Raw genomic sequence first — 16,909 nt, 5'->3', positions numbered from 1 at the left:
ACCGCCCCCTCCCTGCCTCCCTGCCCGGAACCCAAGCGCGGGCCGGCGTTCCCCGGCGGGGCGGTGCGGCGCTGTGCCGGTCCCCCTGCGGTAGCGCCGGCCCGGTTGGGACTCGCTGCTCCCTGATCCCGGTCCCGATCCCGGTCCCCGTCCCGGTCCCACCCCGCTGACCCCCGCATGGCCAAGCAGAGTCCTGCGGGGCCCCAGTTGGCGGCGCAGAGCGGCGCGGCCCGCTGGAAGAGCAAGAAGAGGAGGAAGAAGAGGAAGGCCCTCGGGAAAGTGGCGGCCGCGTCCAAAGGCCCCCCTATGGCGGCTCTGCTTCCCCCCCGCGACCCCCAGGAGTTCTCCTCCAACTGGAAGGCGCTGCAGGAGGTGAGGGGGGCCGGGGATGCCGTGGGGGCAGAGGGAGGCAGCCCCGGGGAGCAGCGGGGCTGAGCTGGCGGTGCCTGGATGCAGCTCCGCGGTGGAGCAGGGACACCTCCCACTGCCCCAGGGTGCGCCGAGCCCGTCCAGCCTGGCCTTGGGCACTGCCAGGGATCCAGGGGCAGCCACAGCTCCTCTGGATACTGCGGAGGGTCTCAGCACCTCACAAGGGAAGGATTCCTTCCCAATATCCCATCTAACCCTGCTCTCTGGCAGTTTGAAGTCATTCCCTTTGTCCTGTCACTCCAGGCTCTTGTGAATAGTCCCTTTCCCCCTTTCTTGAAGGCTCTTTTTAGGTACTGGAAGGACACAGGTCACTCCAAAGCCACCTCTTTTTCAGGCTCTTTTCCTATATCTTTTTAAGCTTTTTTTCTTTTCTTTTTTTTTTTTTTTTAATGTCGTTTTAGCTGCTGAAACAAAAGGCAGATAACTCCAACAAGCCCACCTCTACGGGCCAAACAGACACCAAAAAGAAAAAGCCACTCAAAGCAGCCAAAAGCCCAGAGGTCCCAGCAGTCAATGGGAGTGGGAATGTGGTGAAGGCTAAATCCCCAAAAATGGACAATGGCTCTGCTAAAACCAGTCCTGCTTTGGCCAAGCCAGAATCCAAGGGGGTTACAGCAAATAAGAATTTAAATGGCTCCAAAAGCAACGGGAAAGGCTGCAAAGAAAAAAAGAAAAATGGCATTGTTGTGAAGGAGAAGGATGAGCTGAAACCTAAGAGGAGGAAAGCTGAGGAGCACATGGAGCAGCAGCCCAAGGAGTGAGTATTTAGGCAGCAGCCCTGGATGTGAATATTTATTTTGGGAGGAGCACAGAGAGGTACATTCTAAACAGCTGCACTCTTCCAGACTAAATTCCAAAAGAAACAAAACACATTTTACCCCTGCTCCTCAGACACAGCAAGAAACCTGCAGTGGTGCCAGCCACAGATTTAATTTTCACAGAGTTTATCTCTTGGTTTGAAAAATAAACACACTTTTTGTACAGCAGACAGATCGCTTTGAGGCTGTTAAATGTAATTAAATCCCTTCTTGCCAGGGCTGACATCTGGTTTGACGACGTTGATCCAAAAGATATTGAAGCAGCAATAGGACCTGAAGCAGCAAAAATTGCCAGGAGGAACCTGGGACTTGACACAGAGCACTCCCAGGCTGTGGAGCAGGTGCTGGTGAAGGAGAAGGCGTTTGATGGGTGAGTGACATTCCAGGGGGAAGGGTGGCACCGGAGCTGTGGGGCTGATCAGAGCTGAGCTGATGTGCACAGGGAGCTGACATCTCCCTGATCTGCTGCCAGGTAGAGCATGGGGAAATCTCTTTACAGTTCCACTTGGTGCATGAATGGAAATCAAAGTTTTGGTTGGTGATTGATCATCACCTCTTAGCTGATGCTGATCCTTAAAGACAAAAAGGGACACTTAGTGTGGCCTCACTTGGGTTAAGCAGAAGCTGCATTTGGGAACATTCCCAATGTCCTGTGTTCTTTGCATCCTGTCCTACTTTCTGTTTCCTCTTTATGAGCAGCAGAGATAGCATTGCATACTGCTACACTTTACATTTTTATAGAGGCCCTGCTCAAATCAAGGTGTGAACCTTGTCAGCTCCCCTGGGCTCTGCAGGGCTGTCCCCAAGTGTCCCTTTGCCTTTCAGGCTGACCCGAGCCGTGGCCATGGACTGTGAGATGGTGGGGGTGGGCCCCAAGGGCGAGGACAGCATCCTGGCACGGGTGTCCATCGTCAACCAGTTTGGGAAGTGCGTTTATGACAAGTACGTCAAGCCCACCGAGAAGGTGACAGACTACAGGACAGCTGTCAGTGGCATCCGGCCTCAGAATATAAACACAGGTACCAGGGGGTCCCCAAAAAGGAAGGGGAGGGAGAATTTTAGAGGGAGAATTCAGTAGGTTGTCACAAAAGCCTCATTGGCTGAGCTTGGAACAGTTCAAGACCTAATTTGGGGAAACAAAATGCTGAGATTTAAGTTAAACTTAATGCTAAGAAAAACTGTGGGGAGAAGGGCTTTTATACAGTGATCACTAACACCCTTGAAGGAATTAACTGGTGGAATATGGTATAAAAAAAATAATTTCCTTTTCATGCTGTGCTCTTTATGGAATTCTCTGTTGTAGGAAGCAGGGATTCAGTGCACTGTACAGCTACAGTCACAAGGACACTGTTACCTCCCAGAAAAGATGCAGTGTTTGCTCATGGAAAGTGTTTCTTTGTGTGGCATTTTTAGGTGAAGACTTTAAAACGGTTCAGAAGGAGGTGGCTGAGATCCTGAAGGGAAGGATTTTAGTGGGCCACGCCTTACAGAATGATCTAAAGGTACAATTGAAAATTAAGTTTCTAATACATCGTTGTGGGTGAAGGGAACACACCTGAACTCATGGAAACAGCCTGTGGCTGTATGAGCTGGGTTTAAAGTTCATGGGTTTAAAGTGTCTCTTGCAATGGAGATGGGAGGAAACAACAGGCAGCTGCACATTCAGCTCTGTAAAGTTTCATGCAATAACACATTTTAGAGTGAAAATGTGATTTTTCTAGGTCTTACTTCTTGATCATCCTCATAAGAAGATAAGGGACACGCAGAGATACAAACCTTTCAAACAGAGAGTCAAGGTAAGAGACTGCTGGGAAGGTGCTCAGTTAACAGACTCCAGAGCTGCTGTGCTTGTTTTTACCTCACCCTGTTCCTTCTTTCCTACCTATGCACACACAAATCTCATAATTCATTAATTATTCCTGATATTCCACCAGCAGAGCCTAAGATGTGCCATTCTTTGAGGAGTGTAATACTTTGATAGCTACACCCATCTCTGTTATTTCAAGTCCTGTGAGACAGTGTGGTTTTTATGGTCTTTTCTGTCTCTAGAGTTCCAGGCCATCTTTGAAGCTGCTCTGTGAGAAGCTGCTCAACGTTCAGGTGCAGACAGCAGAGCACTGCTCGGTGGGTACCTCCTCAAAACCTCCTCAGAACCTCCTCAGAACCCCCAGCCCTGGGTTCTGGATTCAGCCCAGGACCCTGTGCCTTCACCCCAGTGAGACTCAGCAAGCTCTGCTTGGACAGCAGCAGCAGCAGTGAGATTGTCCTCTAAGCTTGTTCACTTTCTCACTTCATTAACAACTTTTGCACAAGACAGCTCTTAACTCTGAATTCTTGTTATTTTAGAAGTCCCAGGGGAAGAGGTTATGATCAAGATCTGTTTACCCTAAAAGCAGCATTCTGCACTGTGGCAGGATGGATAAACAGTGGGAGGGGCTACTCCTGAACCTCAGCAGATCCCTGATTTCAGTGGGCAGGAGGATGGAAAAGAGGAATGAACTGGGGAGGCAAAGCTGGGAGGGGAGCTTGTAGATCCTGTATCAAGAGAATTTTGTCATTATGACTTTCCAAGTAACAATCAGAACTGCAGAGCCTTGGGAGCCCTGGACTGTAAATACACCATTTATCCCTTTTAGTAGGCACAGAGCCCAAATGTAAAGACAGATCATGGAATGTTAATTGGAAGGATGGATTAAAATGATGGAAGATTTAGCTGCATATTATCTCACATTCCTGTCTGTTCTCTTCAGATCCAGGATGCACAGGCAGCTATGAGACTTTACACCTTGGAGAAAAAGAAATGGGAAGCTGCAGTTAAGAACAAAGCTCATAACAAAAACTGTAAAACTTAAGAACACGAGGTAGAATCTTCCATCTGCAGCAGCTGCTGGTTTGATGTCACATTCCAAATTAAAAATAAGTCAGAACTGACAGCAGCTACTTCATAAAATCAATCCAAAGGCAGTGGTACAATGAGCTGGAAGTACAGGAATGCTGCTGTATATCCTTGTGGATGGTCCCTGTGCCTGATGCCTGCTGCTGTGTTCAAACAACCTTTGTAACAAATGCCTGCAGCTGGAACAACTTCATCAGTTCAATTTCTTCAATGGAAACAAACACTGAATAAGTTTAAAAAATTAAATTATGATAGGTGAAGGGAGAAATTGCCATTGCTTTGTCTAAACTCAGAGGATTGAAATTTTATTTCAGTATGTTGAGGTCTACAAAGTGAGGTCCACTACAAGGTGAATTCTTAATTGTTGCTGTTAGCTACACAGTTGTGGTACCTAAACCAACAATAAATACCTGTTTATATATTATTAATAGCACAGTATTCTTTTTTCTGGTGCAAGAATCTTCTAATGGAGGATCCAGGCTTTTTTATCCAGCAGTGGCCAAGTCTTGTTCTTAGACAAAACGTTTTTCCTTCTTCATTTTCAAAAGTGTTGCATTCACGAGGGTCTGAATCTCCTGGAGAGAAATGTGAGAATTGTCACTCAGAAGATTACTTTGTTGCTCCACCTATTTTTGTATTCATTTATTAATAAAAACAATGTGTCTAACATAGATCTTTGAAGTGGCTGCTGTTGTTGGAACAGGAGAGGGAGCTTCTCCCCTTCTGGGATTATTTTCTGCGCTACCTTGTGGCTGCAGTGTTCATTGAAGGGGTGCAGGAGAACCTGGAGAACAGTTTGGAACCGTCTCTGAAAACAATTTTGTGAATACATAACTAAAATCAGCAAAATTAAGACTAACCAGTTTTATTGGCTGGATGAACAAACCTAATTATTGATTTCTTGCCAGCAAGCCATTGCAAAAGAAATATTAGTGTAACACATTAAATAGCTCTGATAACTGCTGTTTTTTCCTTTTTTTCAGTGTGACTATTGGGTGAAAACTGTCAGAAAGTATTTGTTGGTTTTTTGTTTATTTGTTAATGATGACACTTCCAAACCAAAAATAAATAGGATTTAATGTACTTATGGCTTTATTCCTGTAAACTTTAGCCTAGTTTAGCATGAGGACTGCAGTAAATTAATGTAATTATTAATCAAAATAATGTTGCAAGAGACCAGAACATAAGTTTTTAAAATTTCAGCATCAACAACAACAAGAAAAACAACTTTCAACCACTTATTCCCAGTAGTTAGAACTATCCTTATAAACTCACTCTTCACTCCACATGCAGCTAATTCTCTAAATTGAGAGATTGATCAAATCCCTCACCAGAAATAATATACTAATATACTTTATTATACAGAGATTTCTTCATACCCTGATAAATGGAAACTGGAGTTTTATTTCAGACAGCAGCTTTTCCATTTTCTGGGACCTCATATCCAGCATAACCTCATCTACAGTGCAAATAAAAAGAAAATTTATGGTTATACTCAACTGCCAGGGGAGCAGGAGCTAAAGGAGCTTGGGGAAAGGTCAGAGGAGGAGGCAAGACAAGATGAAGTTAAAATGTTTTACCATCAGAATGGTATTTGTTTGGAACAAGTGGAGTGAATTCTCAGGAGAATGAATTGAAACTTTCTCAGATACAAAATAGTCTTTCCTGACTTTGTGGTTTTGCTGATTTTGGGGTTGGGACAGAGGAGGAGACTCAGAAGTGACAGCAGCACTCATCTCACCATACTGAACCATCTCGTTCATCAGCAGGCACAGAGCCTCTGCCACCCCTGGCTCGTTGAAGTGAAGGTGATATTGATCTTTGATCAGCTCTACTCCACTGCCTTTGGAGTCCAGCAGAATTGCCAAAGCTGCAGTTTCTGCAAGGAACACAAACACTGCTGGGCTCATTGTAGCTGCAGACTGCAGATCTGCTTCCCATCCCCTCACAGCTGGCACGTGTCACGTTTTTCAGCAAGCTGTGCCCATTTTTTCAGTCTTCCTAAAGCTATTCTGAAGCATATTTAGGAATAAGTAGAAGACCAGATATGCAGCTGACACTGTCATGCAGGGCAGAAGTGATTTTAAGGATTGTTTTTATGTTGATGGAGCTGATTGGTAATTAATAAAAGCAGAACTGCTGAATTTACCTGAGAGCCTGACGAGGCTGGCTAATGCCAGGCTGCCATTCCTCACCAGCACTGCTCTTCCTGGGTTCATCCTGAGAGCATCCAGCAAAAGAGCTGTTGTGGGCTCATAGTCACTGTCAGTCAAGCAACCTTTAAAGAAAATCAACAAACCACACAGAAAAGCCCCAAATTTCTATATCCTCCAGGCCAAAAGAGTGAAGAGTCCTGAATACTCAACTTATTCTGCTGATGGGGAACAGAAATGAGATTGCTGAGGGTGTTTTGCTCAGCTTTTCCCAGTGGAATGATGGCACAAGGGCAGGCAGTAGGTAAATGTGACAATATTCTTTGTGAGGAGGAAATATCAGAGTAGTACTGCAAGGATGGGTTCCTTAGTGCAAATGATAATGAAAGAGATTATTTCTTTTTTAACATGAAATACTGTTCCAAATCAACCAAGCAAATCAGCTGCCCACCAATGGAGTCCCCATTAGCAGTATCTGGTGATTTAATTGCTGCAGCTCATCAAAAATGCCTTCATTAGGGAGTCACAGGGAGAGTGCAGGGAAGAGCAGCCAAGAGAAGATGCAAGTTCCTGACTCTGCTGCCATCTGCAGAGCCTGCTGCAGCCCAGCAGCCTGGACTGCAGGATCAGCACGGACACACGGACATCCAGCCCTTTCCAAAGGGCAGGGAGATGGGAACACACACCTCGGAGTGCCAGTGCCCACAGGGCTGAGCACGCTGACTCTGCAACCACTCCGTTCTGGAGGTGTTCCTGAAGCACTGCAGAGGTGACAGGGACAGCATTTTCCAGCACTGCTTGGTCTGTATTGTTCTCTGAATTACCTGGACAGAAAGGAAATGCACCAGGCAGAGTTATTTAATGGAGTAATGGTATCATTGGATGTCAAATTATATCAGTAAAACCGTAATGGGTGTTGGCATTGGAATAATGCAACGTTGTGTTAGTCTGGAGGGCAGCAGAGGGAAGGAATCAAAAATGTACAGAACCAAACCAAGTGCTACAGGACTAATAAATAATTCTGTTTATTGCAGAAAGCTGAACTTCTGCAGGAACGAGTGTTCTTTGTCATTTAAATTATGCATAGGGATCACAGCAAGAAACCTCCAGAAATAACCACAGCTTTGACAGAATCCGGGCTGCAGGATGGAGATTCATTCAGCTGTCCTATAAATCCAACGGGTAATTTGCTGCACAGAGGGAATAAAACACAGCAAGTGCAACTGTGCACAATCTGTGCTTCCAGGATGATCAGAACACCACACACCTCTACAGGAACACGTCACAGAAACAAATCAGTCAGTATAAAATCAGGTCACATCTTGGCCTGAACAGCTCCAGTTTGACTCTTATCTCATAAAGGGTTGGTAAAAAACTCATCATTAATTTTTATTTTTATCTAATTTAATTCTGGATCACAAAGTAGCAGTGCTGTGCAAACAACTCTCCAGAATCCCAAAATCAGATTGGTTTGGGTTGGAAGGAATCTTAAAGATCATCTCATTCCAGCTCCGTGGAACAAGAATGGGAGAAAATCCAGTCCCAGCGACAGGAATGTCTGAAGTCCATTATGCTCAATACCTGCTGCCCTTCAGTCCCATGAGGGCAGGCACAATACTCGCTGTGTTCCACTTACCACTCACAGCCAAGCTCCAGAGAACGGCACAGCAAGAGAAGCAGATCTTGTCATTGCGAAGAAAACGTCTTAAAATCAACAGAAGGTCTGGAATGATTCCAACTTTCCTTAGGTTCTCCGCAGCTACTTCTGAAAACCACAGAAATTCTATAGAATCTTTTGTCCCGCTCACTGGCCTCGAAGCAGGAGGCACTGCCCGTGTTTAAAGTGAGGTAACAGAGCGGTAACATGAGCCCATCAGCCGGACAAAAGGAAGAGAACAGACAGAATTCTTTAACAACGTGCACTTAACACAGCGGATCCTTTCAAATGGATGCCTGGCCATCCTTTTTCCTCACAGACTTGGAATTCACAGAACGGGAAAGGCACTGAGAGGGTGTAAATCACAATTTTTCACCTGTTTCCACTTTTAACGATTCAAACTAAGCTTCTGAATTAGGAAACACTGGATAGTTTGGTTTTAGATATGACTCTTTGTAGTAATTTTTTGAAGATCTCCTCCTTACATGATCCTCCTGTAATCATTTCTAATGACAGGCTTTGATGACTGTTCAACTGACACTGAAAACAACTAAAAATACTATAAATATTTAGCAATTACAAGTTCAGAAGAAAAGAAAACAAAGCACAGAAGTTAGGGAGAATAGTTTCATTTCATCATGGCAGAGTCCAAAATAGAATTCACGTTCTGTGCTCTCATTTTTTCAAGCACTACTATTTGCAGAGTTTGTACTCATTTCCAAACCAAGAGGAAATACAGAATTGTATTTATTACAGTGGTCCTGTAAATCCCTGAAACCTCAGCATTGTATCTTAAACTTTCAGGGGTGTTATCAATATCTGGTCAATCTTATCAATATTACCACTATTAAATTAAGAATGACCCACAGACACCCACACCTCTCAGTGAAGTCACAAGTTCTGCATTGTATCTTGGATTTGTTTCAAAAAGTAAAAATAAATTAATATTCCCCAAAGAATGAGCAAGGGGACCCACCACTGGCTGAAACCATCATCAATAACGTGCAGAGCATGGAAAGGAACTCTTCATTTTCAGAATGTTTTCTCACTGTGTGCAACAGGCAGCTGGCCACACTCTCATCCAGGGCCATCATCACCCCCTGTTCCAGAGCTGTCACCACAAACATTGGAATGGAACAAAGATTTCAGTGATTTTGAATGAAATCTGAATCCCCCTGCCCTGCAATCAGCATAGCAAAACACTCAATTAACAGCATTTCTTCACATCAAATAAGCAAAAGTTACTTTAAGCTTTCATTTGCTGAAACTCAATATTTTTAAGCTCATATCATCAGGTGTTTTGGGGGTAAATTGCCATGAAAGTGACAGCAAGGACCACACAACAGACCCAAACCCACTTTTATGGTTTAAAATTTAAACAGCAAAACAATAAGTCTTATTTATCCATCTAGCAACACTCTACATGACATGAAAGCAAATGTGGTTGGACAAGATCAGCATCTACATTTAAAATTAACTCATAACACAGAATTCCTGTGTGGCAGTCCTGAAGGAAGGCCATGAGAATTCACAAAGCTGCTTAACTTCCTTTAGTTCTTTAAATTCATCCCCTAAAATTGTTAATGGAGCAGATAACGAGTTCAGTAATCTTTACAAGACCCAACAGAAGGAGGAAATCTTAAAATTGTACCTTGACTAAGAATTTCAAGCAATAAAGTGCAGCCTTCTACTTGTAAATCCAGAGAATCTATGTGAGTGTTCATGGCAAGAGTGATCACTTCTGTGCATCTTAGCAGATAGGGGAATGCTGCAGGGGAAAGAAATTTTGTGAGAAAAGGTTCTTGAATCAAAGAGAACAAAACAGAGTGAATAGTTTTAATCTGTGTGGGATTGTCTCCTATCAATTAAAGCTAAGAATAACCCTGAGTTTTAACATCATAAGTCAATGCCAGCACTAAAATGCTATCAAAGGACAGAGCATTTTATAACTGATTTAACACAGTGCTTTGATCTGAAAGCTTCTTTTGAAAAATGTGCAGTTTCTGGGAGAAAATACACAGCTTTCACCCTCACAGCTTTACCAGGCACACAGGAATTAGCCATGTGTAGCTTCCTTTTGCTCTGCCAGCCTTGCAGCCCCAGGAATTACCCCCAAGTCATCCCAGGACTGGGGGAAATTACCTTCTTTAAATGTCAGTTTGTTACCAATTCAAATATCACAGGGGTTTTATTTTTTATCCAGTAAAACCCCTCTGCTGGTTAACAAAAGCATGTACAGAACAAGTACTAACACAATCCCATCAGCTGCTGCTCTGGAGAAATAGGAAAAGGGCAATTTCATCCTCATTTATAGGCATTAAAAATGTTTTCCTCTTCCTATGATCTCAAAATGCAAGGAAGGAGCAGAATAAATAAATAAATTGATCAAATAGTGCCTTACCACTTTCATCCTTTACAAAGCTGGCAAGGTGCTGAATGCCTTTAGCCTGGACTTCTTCAATATCCCAGGAAGCCTGCATGAATTCTGAGAAACCAGGGAAGTTCTTCCAACCATTCCACACAAACACTTACACAAAGCACTCAAATTGTCTCTGTTTCATGCCAGATGTGAATCCATATGAATGAAAATAATAAAATTTGGGATTGTTGAAAAGAGAGAAACTTTTCCCCCAACTCATTAAATATTTCAATAATACAAAGTGTTATGATTCACAACATATTTGGTTTTATATATACATTTTTGGGAACCTGTTGGAATATTAAATCAGAGCAGGGACAGGAGTTTTAAATGCATTATTCCAATAGACTTTTCAGATTAAGATAACATCTTCCTTACTTAGAAGGAAAATAACAGAGCAGATCCTTTGTGGCATAAATTAGCAAAGATATTACGTTGCAAACAAATTAAGTGGAGCTCCCAAATTTTCTGAGGAATGACCTCTGACCCTGTTTAACTTTTGCTGTAGGAATGGCTGAGAATCTCAGGAATTTAGAGAAGAAGCTGCACAGTTATCCTTGCTCCAAAGAGTATCCCATTTTATTTCAGGTAAATTGAATATCCAAGAATTTATTTCCAAGTAGAATCATGCTGACTGGAAGAGTCTATTTCCTATGAAAATCACCTTTACATGAATCTTATTCTCCTTTTTACCTAGAACACTTTCAACTCCTCCCTGAAAGAGCAGATCTGTCACTGTGAGAGACAGAGACTTCTTCAGTTTTATTGAGGTGTCACCAGCAACAATCAGACATTTCCTAATAAATGGAACAGAGACCAGATCCCTGGAATTTCAAGAGACAAAAGCAGCACCAATGAGTTACAACTGGTAAACTAGAAAAGAAAAAAAATCTACAGGCATGGTTTCATTTTGATATAAAAAGCCTAATATTACTTCTAGACTAGATTATTTTTGACAGAATTTAAACCATTTACTTCAAAGCAGCTCCAGAAAGAGCTCATATTGCACAAGCCACACTTAGGTGTCAAGTCCAGGCTCATAAAATTGTGTATGACATGAATTTATAATATGAATGCAAAAAAGGGACACTTGTGCATCTCAGTGTCCACTCTGAATGAATATCAAGTCTTTAATAATTCAATTTGTTGAGGCAGGAGGATAAGCAGGTTAACTTAACCCTTTCCAAGAGCAGTAAACATTCCAAATTTGTGGAGGTAGGAGGGATTTAGGACCAAATAAATCAAGGGAAGGCAGCCAGAAGTCACCTTGCTGTGGGTCTCATCCTGGGCTTAGTCTGTAGCATCATCAATAAAATTGGCAGGAAAGGTGAATATCTGCTTTCTCCAACCTGCATCAGGGTCAGCACTCCCTCCAGGCAGCTGCTGCTCCTTCTGACCCCCTGCAGGATGGAATTTCTCTCTTCTGCCTGGGAAGAGCAGAGTGGCAGAGCTCTCACTATCCTGATGAGCCCAGGGCCCTTTAAAATCCTAATAAATCACTCTTACACACATTCAGAAAAAAGCAGCTCATCATATCCAGGAGGACACAGCCCAGGGACCAGATGTCAGATTTCTCAGTGAAAGAAAATCCAAATGTTTCTGGAGCCATCCAAGCCTTGCTTTCTGCAGGAACAGGAATCATTGCTGACACTGCTTCCAAAAACTAAAAACACACTGTGACTAATGAACATTTTTCTAAGATGTTCCTGAGGACAAAGCTAAAAAGGATTCCAGCTGTATTGATTGCAGAAACTCACACACATATCTACATTTTTCACTTGTGAACACAATAAATGCTGCAGACAATTGCCAATGAAAATCCTATTTAGAAGACAAATAGTTTAATGCAGAAGAAGGAGAGGGAAGAGAACTTTCCCTTCTTTCCTAATTTTTCTCTGAGGCCTAAAAATATCCACCACAACTGAAATCATTTAAAAATACAGTAGGAGAGAAAAAAACCCAGATATCTACCTTCTTCCACTCTTATTTTCCATTTCAGCTCATCCTTCATAAGTGTTTCAGTACTGAAGTCACTCAGCATGAAGGATGCTTCACCAGTCACAAGGATGTTTGATGGCTTGAGATTTCTGCAACACAAATATTTTCTGTCAGCCTGTGAAATTAGAGTCTAATTACATATAATTACATATAATTACAAATTCCCTGCGTCTTTAGCCTTCAGAAGGGTTGGGTTGGGTTTTGTAGCTTTTTGGGGGAGGGGGGTGGAAATTGGTTTGGATATTTTTTGTTTGTGTTTTGTTGGTTTGCTTTTTTGTTAAAATATACAAGTCAACCAAAATACAAATACAATACAATTATTTTCCATTCTAAATGCTTAAAAATTTGTGCTTTGGACACAAATTGATCTGAGCATGCAGTGCAAGAGCTGCTTCTTATTCAGATACAAAAACTTTGTCCATCACAGGCACCAAAATGTGAGCATTGACAGAGATGGACCATCTTTTAAATATTCAAAAAAAACCCAACCAAGAGATAATACCTCAGTCAGATAAATATTCCTGACAAAGCTCAGGAAAAAGGTAACTTTGGAAGTCAAAAAAACCCTAATCTAAAGTCTGGAATTTCTACCCTCTACTTTTGTTTTTGGAAGAGTAAAATTCCCTGCCTCTGAGCACTGTGCTGAACCAACACTGCAAAGAACAAGGGCGTGTCAGACAAAGAAAATAAGATTTCTGCTCACCTGTGCCAAATATTTTGTTTGTGTATGTAAAACAAAGCATCCACCATCTGTCCCAGGAACTTCTGAACCACCTGTGGAGGGAAAAAGACACGAAAGTGGAACACAAACAGAGTAACTTTCAAATATCTTTCAGAAGTGAGTTTCCAAAACCCCCCTCCTGTGCTTTGAAGGCTTTAGGGAGGGTTTTCAGAAAGAGGGAATACCATAAAAGCAACAAGTCTCTCAGTTCAAACAGGTGTCTCTTCTGTACTTTTTACCCTGTATGTTATCTTTTCTGACTTCTGCCTCTTTTCCTTGATTAGAGCTGAAAGATCTCCTTGGCCTGAGTGCTGCATTACCAGGCAGAGGAACAGAGATGAGGCCTGCAATAAAACATTGCACCAAAATTGCTGAATTGTTTGCAGGTAAGAAAGACTAAACCAAACTGGTGGGTGTGATGTTCACAGTACAAAAGGGTTCTGAGATGATTATTCTCTCACAGAAGAGACAATATTTAATTTCTTTCATTAAAAATATAGCACTGCTTTAGCACATAAAACAAACCACGACTATCAAGCGTCTTATCTGAAGCTGTATAGGATGATTCAAATCAATTATACATCCACAAAATCATCAAAGATTCTGTCCAAGCACTGAAGAAAATCTAAAAATAAATATGTCAGGGCTTTCAGCTTCTTATGGTTTCCTATAGAAGGGGTTTCATGCAGGCATGAAAATCAGAATTGCACACTAATTCCCATCAGAATTTGGGAGTCTGCCATGTGATGGACTCCAATCCATACATATTCACAGCTTTTGTATGTGTGTGTATTCAAGAGACAAAAAACCCCCAAAAAATCAGGCTTGTTTCAAATCAAAAAACTTTATTTCTTAGCATCTCACCCCAATGACCCCAAGTTTATATCTGTGAATATGCTCACGTGCCTAGAGCATAAACCACACATAACCAATCCTGTTCCTTTCTCACCTCGTTATTCCAAGTCAAGAACAATTCCTTGTAAGTACAGATGTTAGGATGGTGGAGTTTCAGCAAATCCACTGCCTGCATAGAATAAGAGATAAAATAGAGACAGCTTTCTATAGCTACACAGACCTTCCCTTTAACAGGACCTCAAATAACACCCAAAGTCAGTCCCTCACTTGTTCATGTCACATTTCTGATCAAACTCATCCAAAGTGTCTGCTCTGTTAAATATTTGCATATACAAATGTGGAAAGAAGGAAAATATTTCACCCAGACTCTACTCAGTGCTGCAACAGCCTTGTGAGATTCAGAGAGATAAACTGATCCACAGGGAGATGATGTGTGAACCACCCCCTTCTTCAGTCCCTAACCTGAAAACATTTCTTAGAATGTAAGCCAGGATGATTTTTCAAGTGCAGCCATTATTTCCTGTGACATCCATGCAAGCTTTAACCTCAGCAAATACAATGGCACGAGAGATTTTTATCTCCCTGAAGGTGGTTTCCGTGCAGGGCTCTAACAAATCCTAACCACTTCAGCAAATTTGCTGATTACGTGGCAGATAAAAAGAATTCAGGTTACTCTCCTGTAGTTGTGTTTGTGGCTGTGCAGGCACGACAGAAAAACTAAAAAGAGCCAGAAAAAGAGCCAGAAAAGAGACAGAAAAACTAAAAAGAGCCACACTCCCAGATAGCAAGACTGCATTTATTTCAATAGATGTATTTCAACCTTTATTTCAACAGAATAAATAGATCAAGTTTTACTGGTGATGCCATATTTGGTGCAGAAAGAGTCACCTCTCTGACCAGGATAAAATATCTGCACAGACATTTATTCTCCTTCTTTTCCAACTCCAGATGCTGTGCATACTGGGCACTGGGAGACTCATCCATCATGTGCTATTCCACATATTTTATTGAAACCATTTTTGGTATTGTAAAGGTATTTCTGATGCTTCTAACCCAAGGCATTGCAACAAGTTTGCACAAAAAAAAAAAAAAAAAAAAAAAAAAAAAAAAAAAAAAAAAAAAGAAAAAAAAAGAGTACAACAAAGAGAGAAAATAATTCATATTAAAAAAGTCCAACTCTGAGAACTGAGCGTATAATGAGATATGTTATCTGGAAAATGAGTTATTAATAATAAACTACAAATAGACCAAGGTTCTCCTTCAGCTTAAAGGCCAAAAGGATGAGTTTTGCTTTTTAGTTTGTTTTTGTTTCACAAAACAAGTAAAAATTCTGAGAAAGAACTATCCTCTGAGAAGAGCTGTCCATTTGAATTTACATATCCAAAAATAAGAACAATTAATATAAAACCCTGGCCTGAGCCCAAGCAGAGGGCAGAGAGCACACCCCACAGATAGTCCTACCTGATTATTTACTTATTATTTACTCAGCTAATCCTTGTAGATAAAAGACTTGGTTCTATCAAGACTTTGGTCTTTGTAAGTGAAGTAGTAAAGAAAAGACTGCACCAATACCTCCTTTAAGGCCACATTTGCTTGGTGTTGGTCAGTGCATTCAACCTGCACCAAATAAAACACAGGGGTGAGACTGTAACAGAAACACTGGGGAACTTCAAGCCACAACACTCTTATCAAGGTGACTGGACTGCAAATGACATAAATTTTCAATGATAGGACAAATCTCTAATGTTTGGGGCAGTTTTGGTGTCAGGAGATGGGTAAAACAGAGCTGAAAATAAATACATGTCAGGGCAGCAGTGAGCTGAGGTCAGAACACTGAGGAGACCTTGCTAGGCTGCTGCTCTTTCCCCACTTTGAGCCTCAACATTCCAATAAACCCATCTGAATCTCTCATTTTCTCAAAAAGCAGCACAGCAATGAGCAAGCCCACTCTTACCCAGCATGGGTCTCTTGCTACTATCATGCTGCCTCTGGAGAAAACAACCATGCCAAACTCTTGTTTTCATAGCAACCACCTGCTCACCTGCTTTATTGCATATTTCTTCTGGGCACCCTCGTCTGTTTTCAGCTGAGCTGTCAGCATTGTGCCCATTGCCCCGGGCTGGAGCTGCTCCAGCACCTGCCGGGCACAGGACACACCCAGAGCACCTGCTCAGCTGGGGCAGAACAACTGAGGCAAAAAAATTCCCCCCTTCCATTCACTTTTCCAAAGAAACCTTCCACACAGGGAACAGGACACAGCCAAAGCACCTGCTCAGCTGGGGCAGAAAAACTGAGGCAAAAGAATTCCCCCCTTCCATTCATTTTTCCACAGAAACCTTCCACACAGGGAACACCTCCAGCTCCCCGTGACAGGGCTAGGGACACCTCCACCTTCACCCCAACTCCTGGCACAGGCCTTCCCTTCCCTCCTCTTCAGGGCATTCCCCTGCTGAAAACCCCCCCAGGACCACCCAAACCCCCCCAGGACCACCCAAACCCCCTCCAGGACCACCCAAACCCCCTCCAGGACCACCCAAGCCCCCACCTCCTATGGCTGTGTGCTGCTCCCAGGGGTACCCACAGCATTCCCCAGCGCCATGGGGGGAACAAACCCCTCCAGCATCGCTTAACCCGCTCAGAGCCACTTACACCATGCCCCCAAAGGCACCCACAGCCCCTGCCCTGCTCACAGACCCCTCCTCAGGGCCATGTACCCCACACAGACGCCTCCAGCACCACCTACACCCCCACAGCGCTGGAGCCACCCGCTTATTGCAGGGTAGAGCTTGAGTATGGGGGCAGCACCTCATAATTCTCCATGGCGGGGAAACACAGCCCTGCCTCCCGCCCGGGGCTGCGGGCCAGTGGCCCCCCAGCCCTCACAGAGTGTGCCGCGGGGCGCGGCCCCTTTAAGAGCGCGGAGGGGCGTGTCGGGGGCGTGTCCTGGCGGGGAGGCCCCGCCC

General features: G+C 43.1%; 2 protein-coding genes across 5 annotated transcripts; one reads left to right on the top strand and one right to left on the bottom strand.

The window, feature by feature from the left end:
* The first annotated feature begins 28 nt into the window (after positions 1 to 28).
* REXO4 (REX4 homolog, 3'-5' exonuclease) lies at positions 29 to 4,814 on the top strand. Its single transcript, XM_063410037.1, has 8 exons — positions 29 to 372; positions 831 to 1,186; positions 1,465 to 1,617; positions 2,073 to 2,266; positions 2,661 to 2,749; positions 2,969 to 3,043; positions 3,297 to 3,371; positions 3,998 to 4,814. Exons 1-8 carry the CDS (start codon positions 178 to 180, stop codon positions 4,097 to 4,099), a joined length of 1,239 nt encoding a protein of 412 aa, XP_063266107.1. The 5' UTR covers positions 29 to 177; the 3' UTR covers positions 4,100 to 4,814.
* STKLD1 (serine/threonine kinase like domain containing 1) lies at positions 4,584 to 16,900 on the bottom strand. Of its 4 annotated transcripts, none has more exons than XM_063410031.1 (19): positions 16,752 to 16,900; positions 15,988 to 16,083; positions 15,519 to 15,563; positions 14,041 to 14,115; positions 13,331 to 13,435; positions 13,074 to 13,144; positions 12,344 to 12,459; positions 11,883 to 11,995; positions 11,639 to 11,799; positions 11,066 to 11,169; positions 10,355 to 10,438; positions 9,605 to 9,721; positions 8,930 to 9,064; positions 7,933 to 8,061; positions 6,983 to 7,120; positions 6,293 to 6,421; positions 5,885 to 6,022; positions 5,523 to 5,602; positions 4,584 to 4,718 (listed from the first exon to the last, which is right to left on the bottom strand). In XM_063410031.1, exons 1-19 carry the CDS (start codon positions 16,764 to 16,766, stop codon positions 4,656 to 4,658), a joined length of 1,914 nt encoding a protein of 637 aa, XP_063266101.1. In that variant the 5' UTR covers positions 16,767 to 16,900; the 3' UTR covers positions 4,584 to 4,655. The 4 variants fall into 4 exon arrangements, with proteins under 4 accessions (XP_063266101.1, XP_063266100.1, XP_063266102.1 ...); XM_063410030.1 differs by having other exon boundaries at positions 11,066 to 11,196; positions 16,752 to 16,899; XM_063410032.1 differs by lacking the exon at positions 13,331 to 13,435 and having other exon boundaries at positions 11,066 to 11,196; positions 16,752 to 16,899.
* Between the last annotated feature and the right edge of the window lie 9 nt (positions 16,901 to 16,909).

Source organism: Prinia subflava, chromosome 12, assembly GCF_021018805.1.
Source record: "Prinia subflava isolate CZ2003 ecotype Zambia chromosome 12, Cam_Psub_1.2, whole genome shotgun sequence".
NCBI lineage: Eukaryota > Metazoa > Chordata > Aves > Passeriformes > Cisticolidae > Prinia > Prinia subflava.
This window is presented reverse-complemented; position numbering and strand designations above follow the sequence as displayed.

What these genes read in the sequence shown, in the direction of transcription:
- REXO4 (XM_063410037.1), top strand. Translation starts at nt 178, where the DNA reads ATGGCCAAGCAGAGTCCTGCGGGGCCCCAGTTGGCGGCGCAGAGCGGC. An exon ending in ACTGGAAGGCGCTGCAGGAG is followed by an intron (nt 373 to 830) that starts GTGAGGGGGGCC and finishes ATGTCGTTTTAG; the next exon opens with CTGCTGAAACAAAAGGCAGA. An exon ending in CCTTACAGAATGATCTAAAG is followed by an intron (nt 2,750 to 2,968) that starts GTACAATTGAAA and finishes TGATTTTTCTAG; the next exon opens with GTCTTACTTCTTGATCATCC.
- STKLD1 (XM_063410030.1), bottom strand. An exon ending in AGAAATATGCAATAAAGCAG is followed by an intron (nt 15,564 to 15,987) that starts GTGAGCAGGTGG and finishes TATTTGGTGCAG; the next exon opens with GTTGAATGCACTGACCAACA. An exon ending in GAAAATAAGAGTGGAAGAAG is followed by an intron (nt 11,996 to 12,343) that starts GTAGATATCTGG and finishes CTGTTCCTGCAG; the next exon opens with AAAGCAAGGCTTGGATGGCT.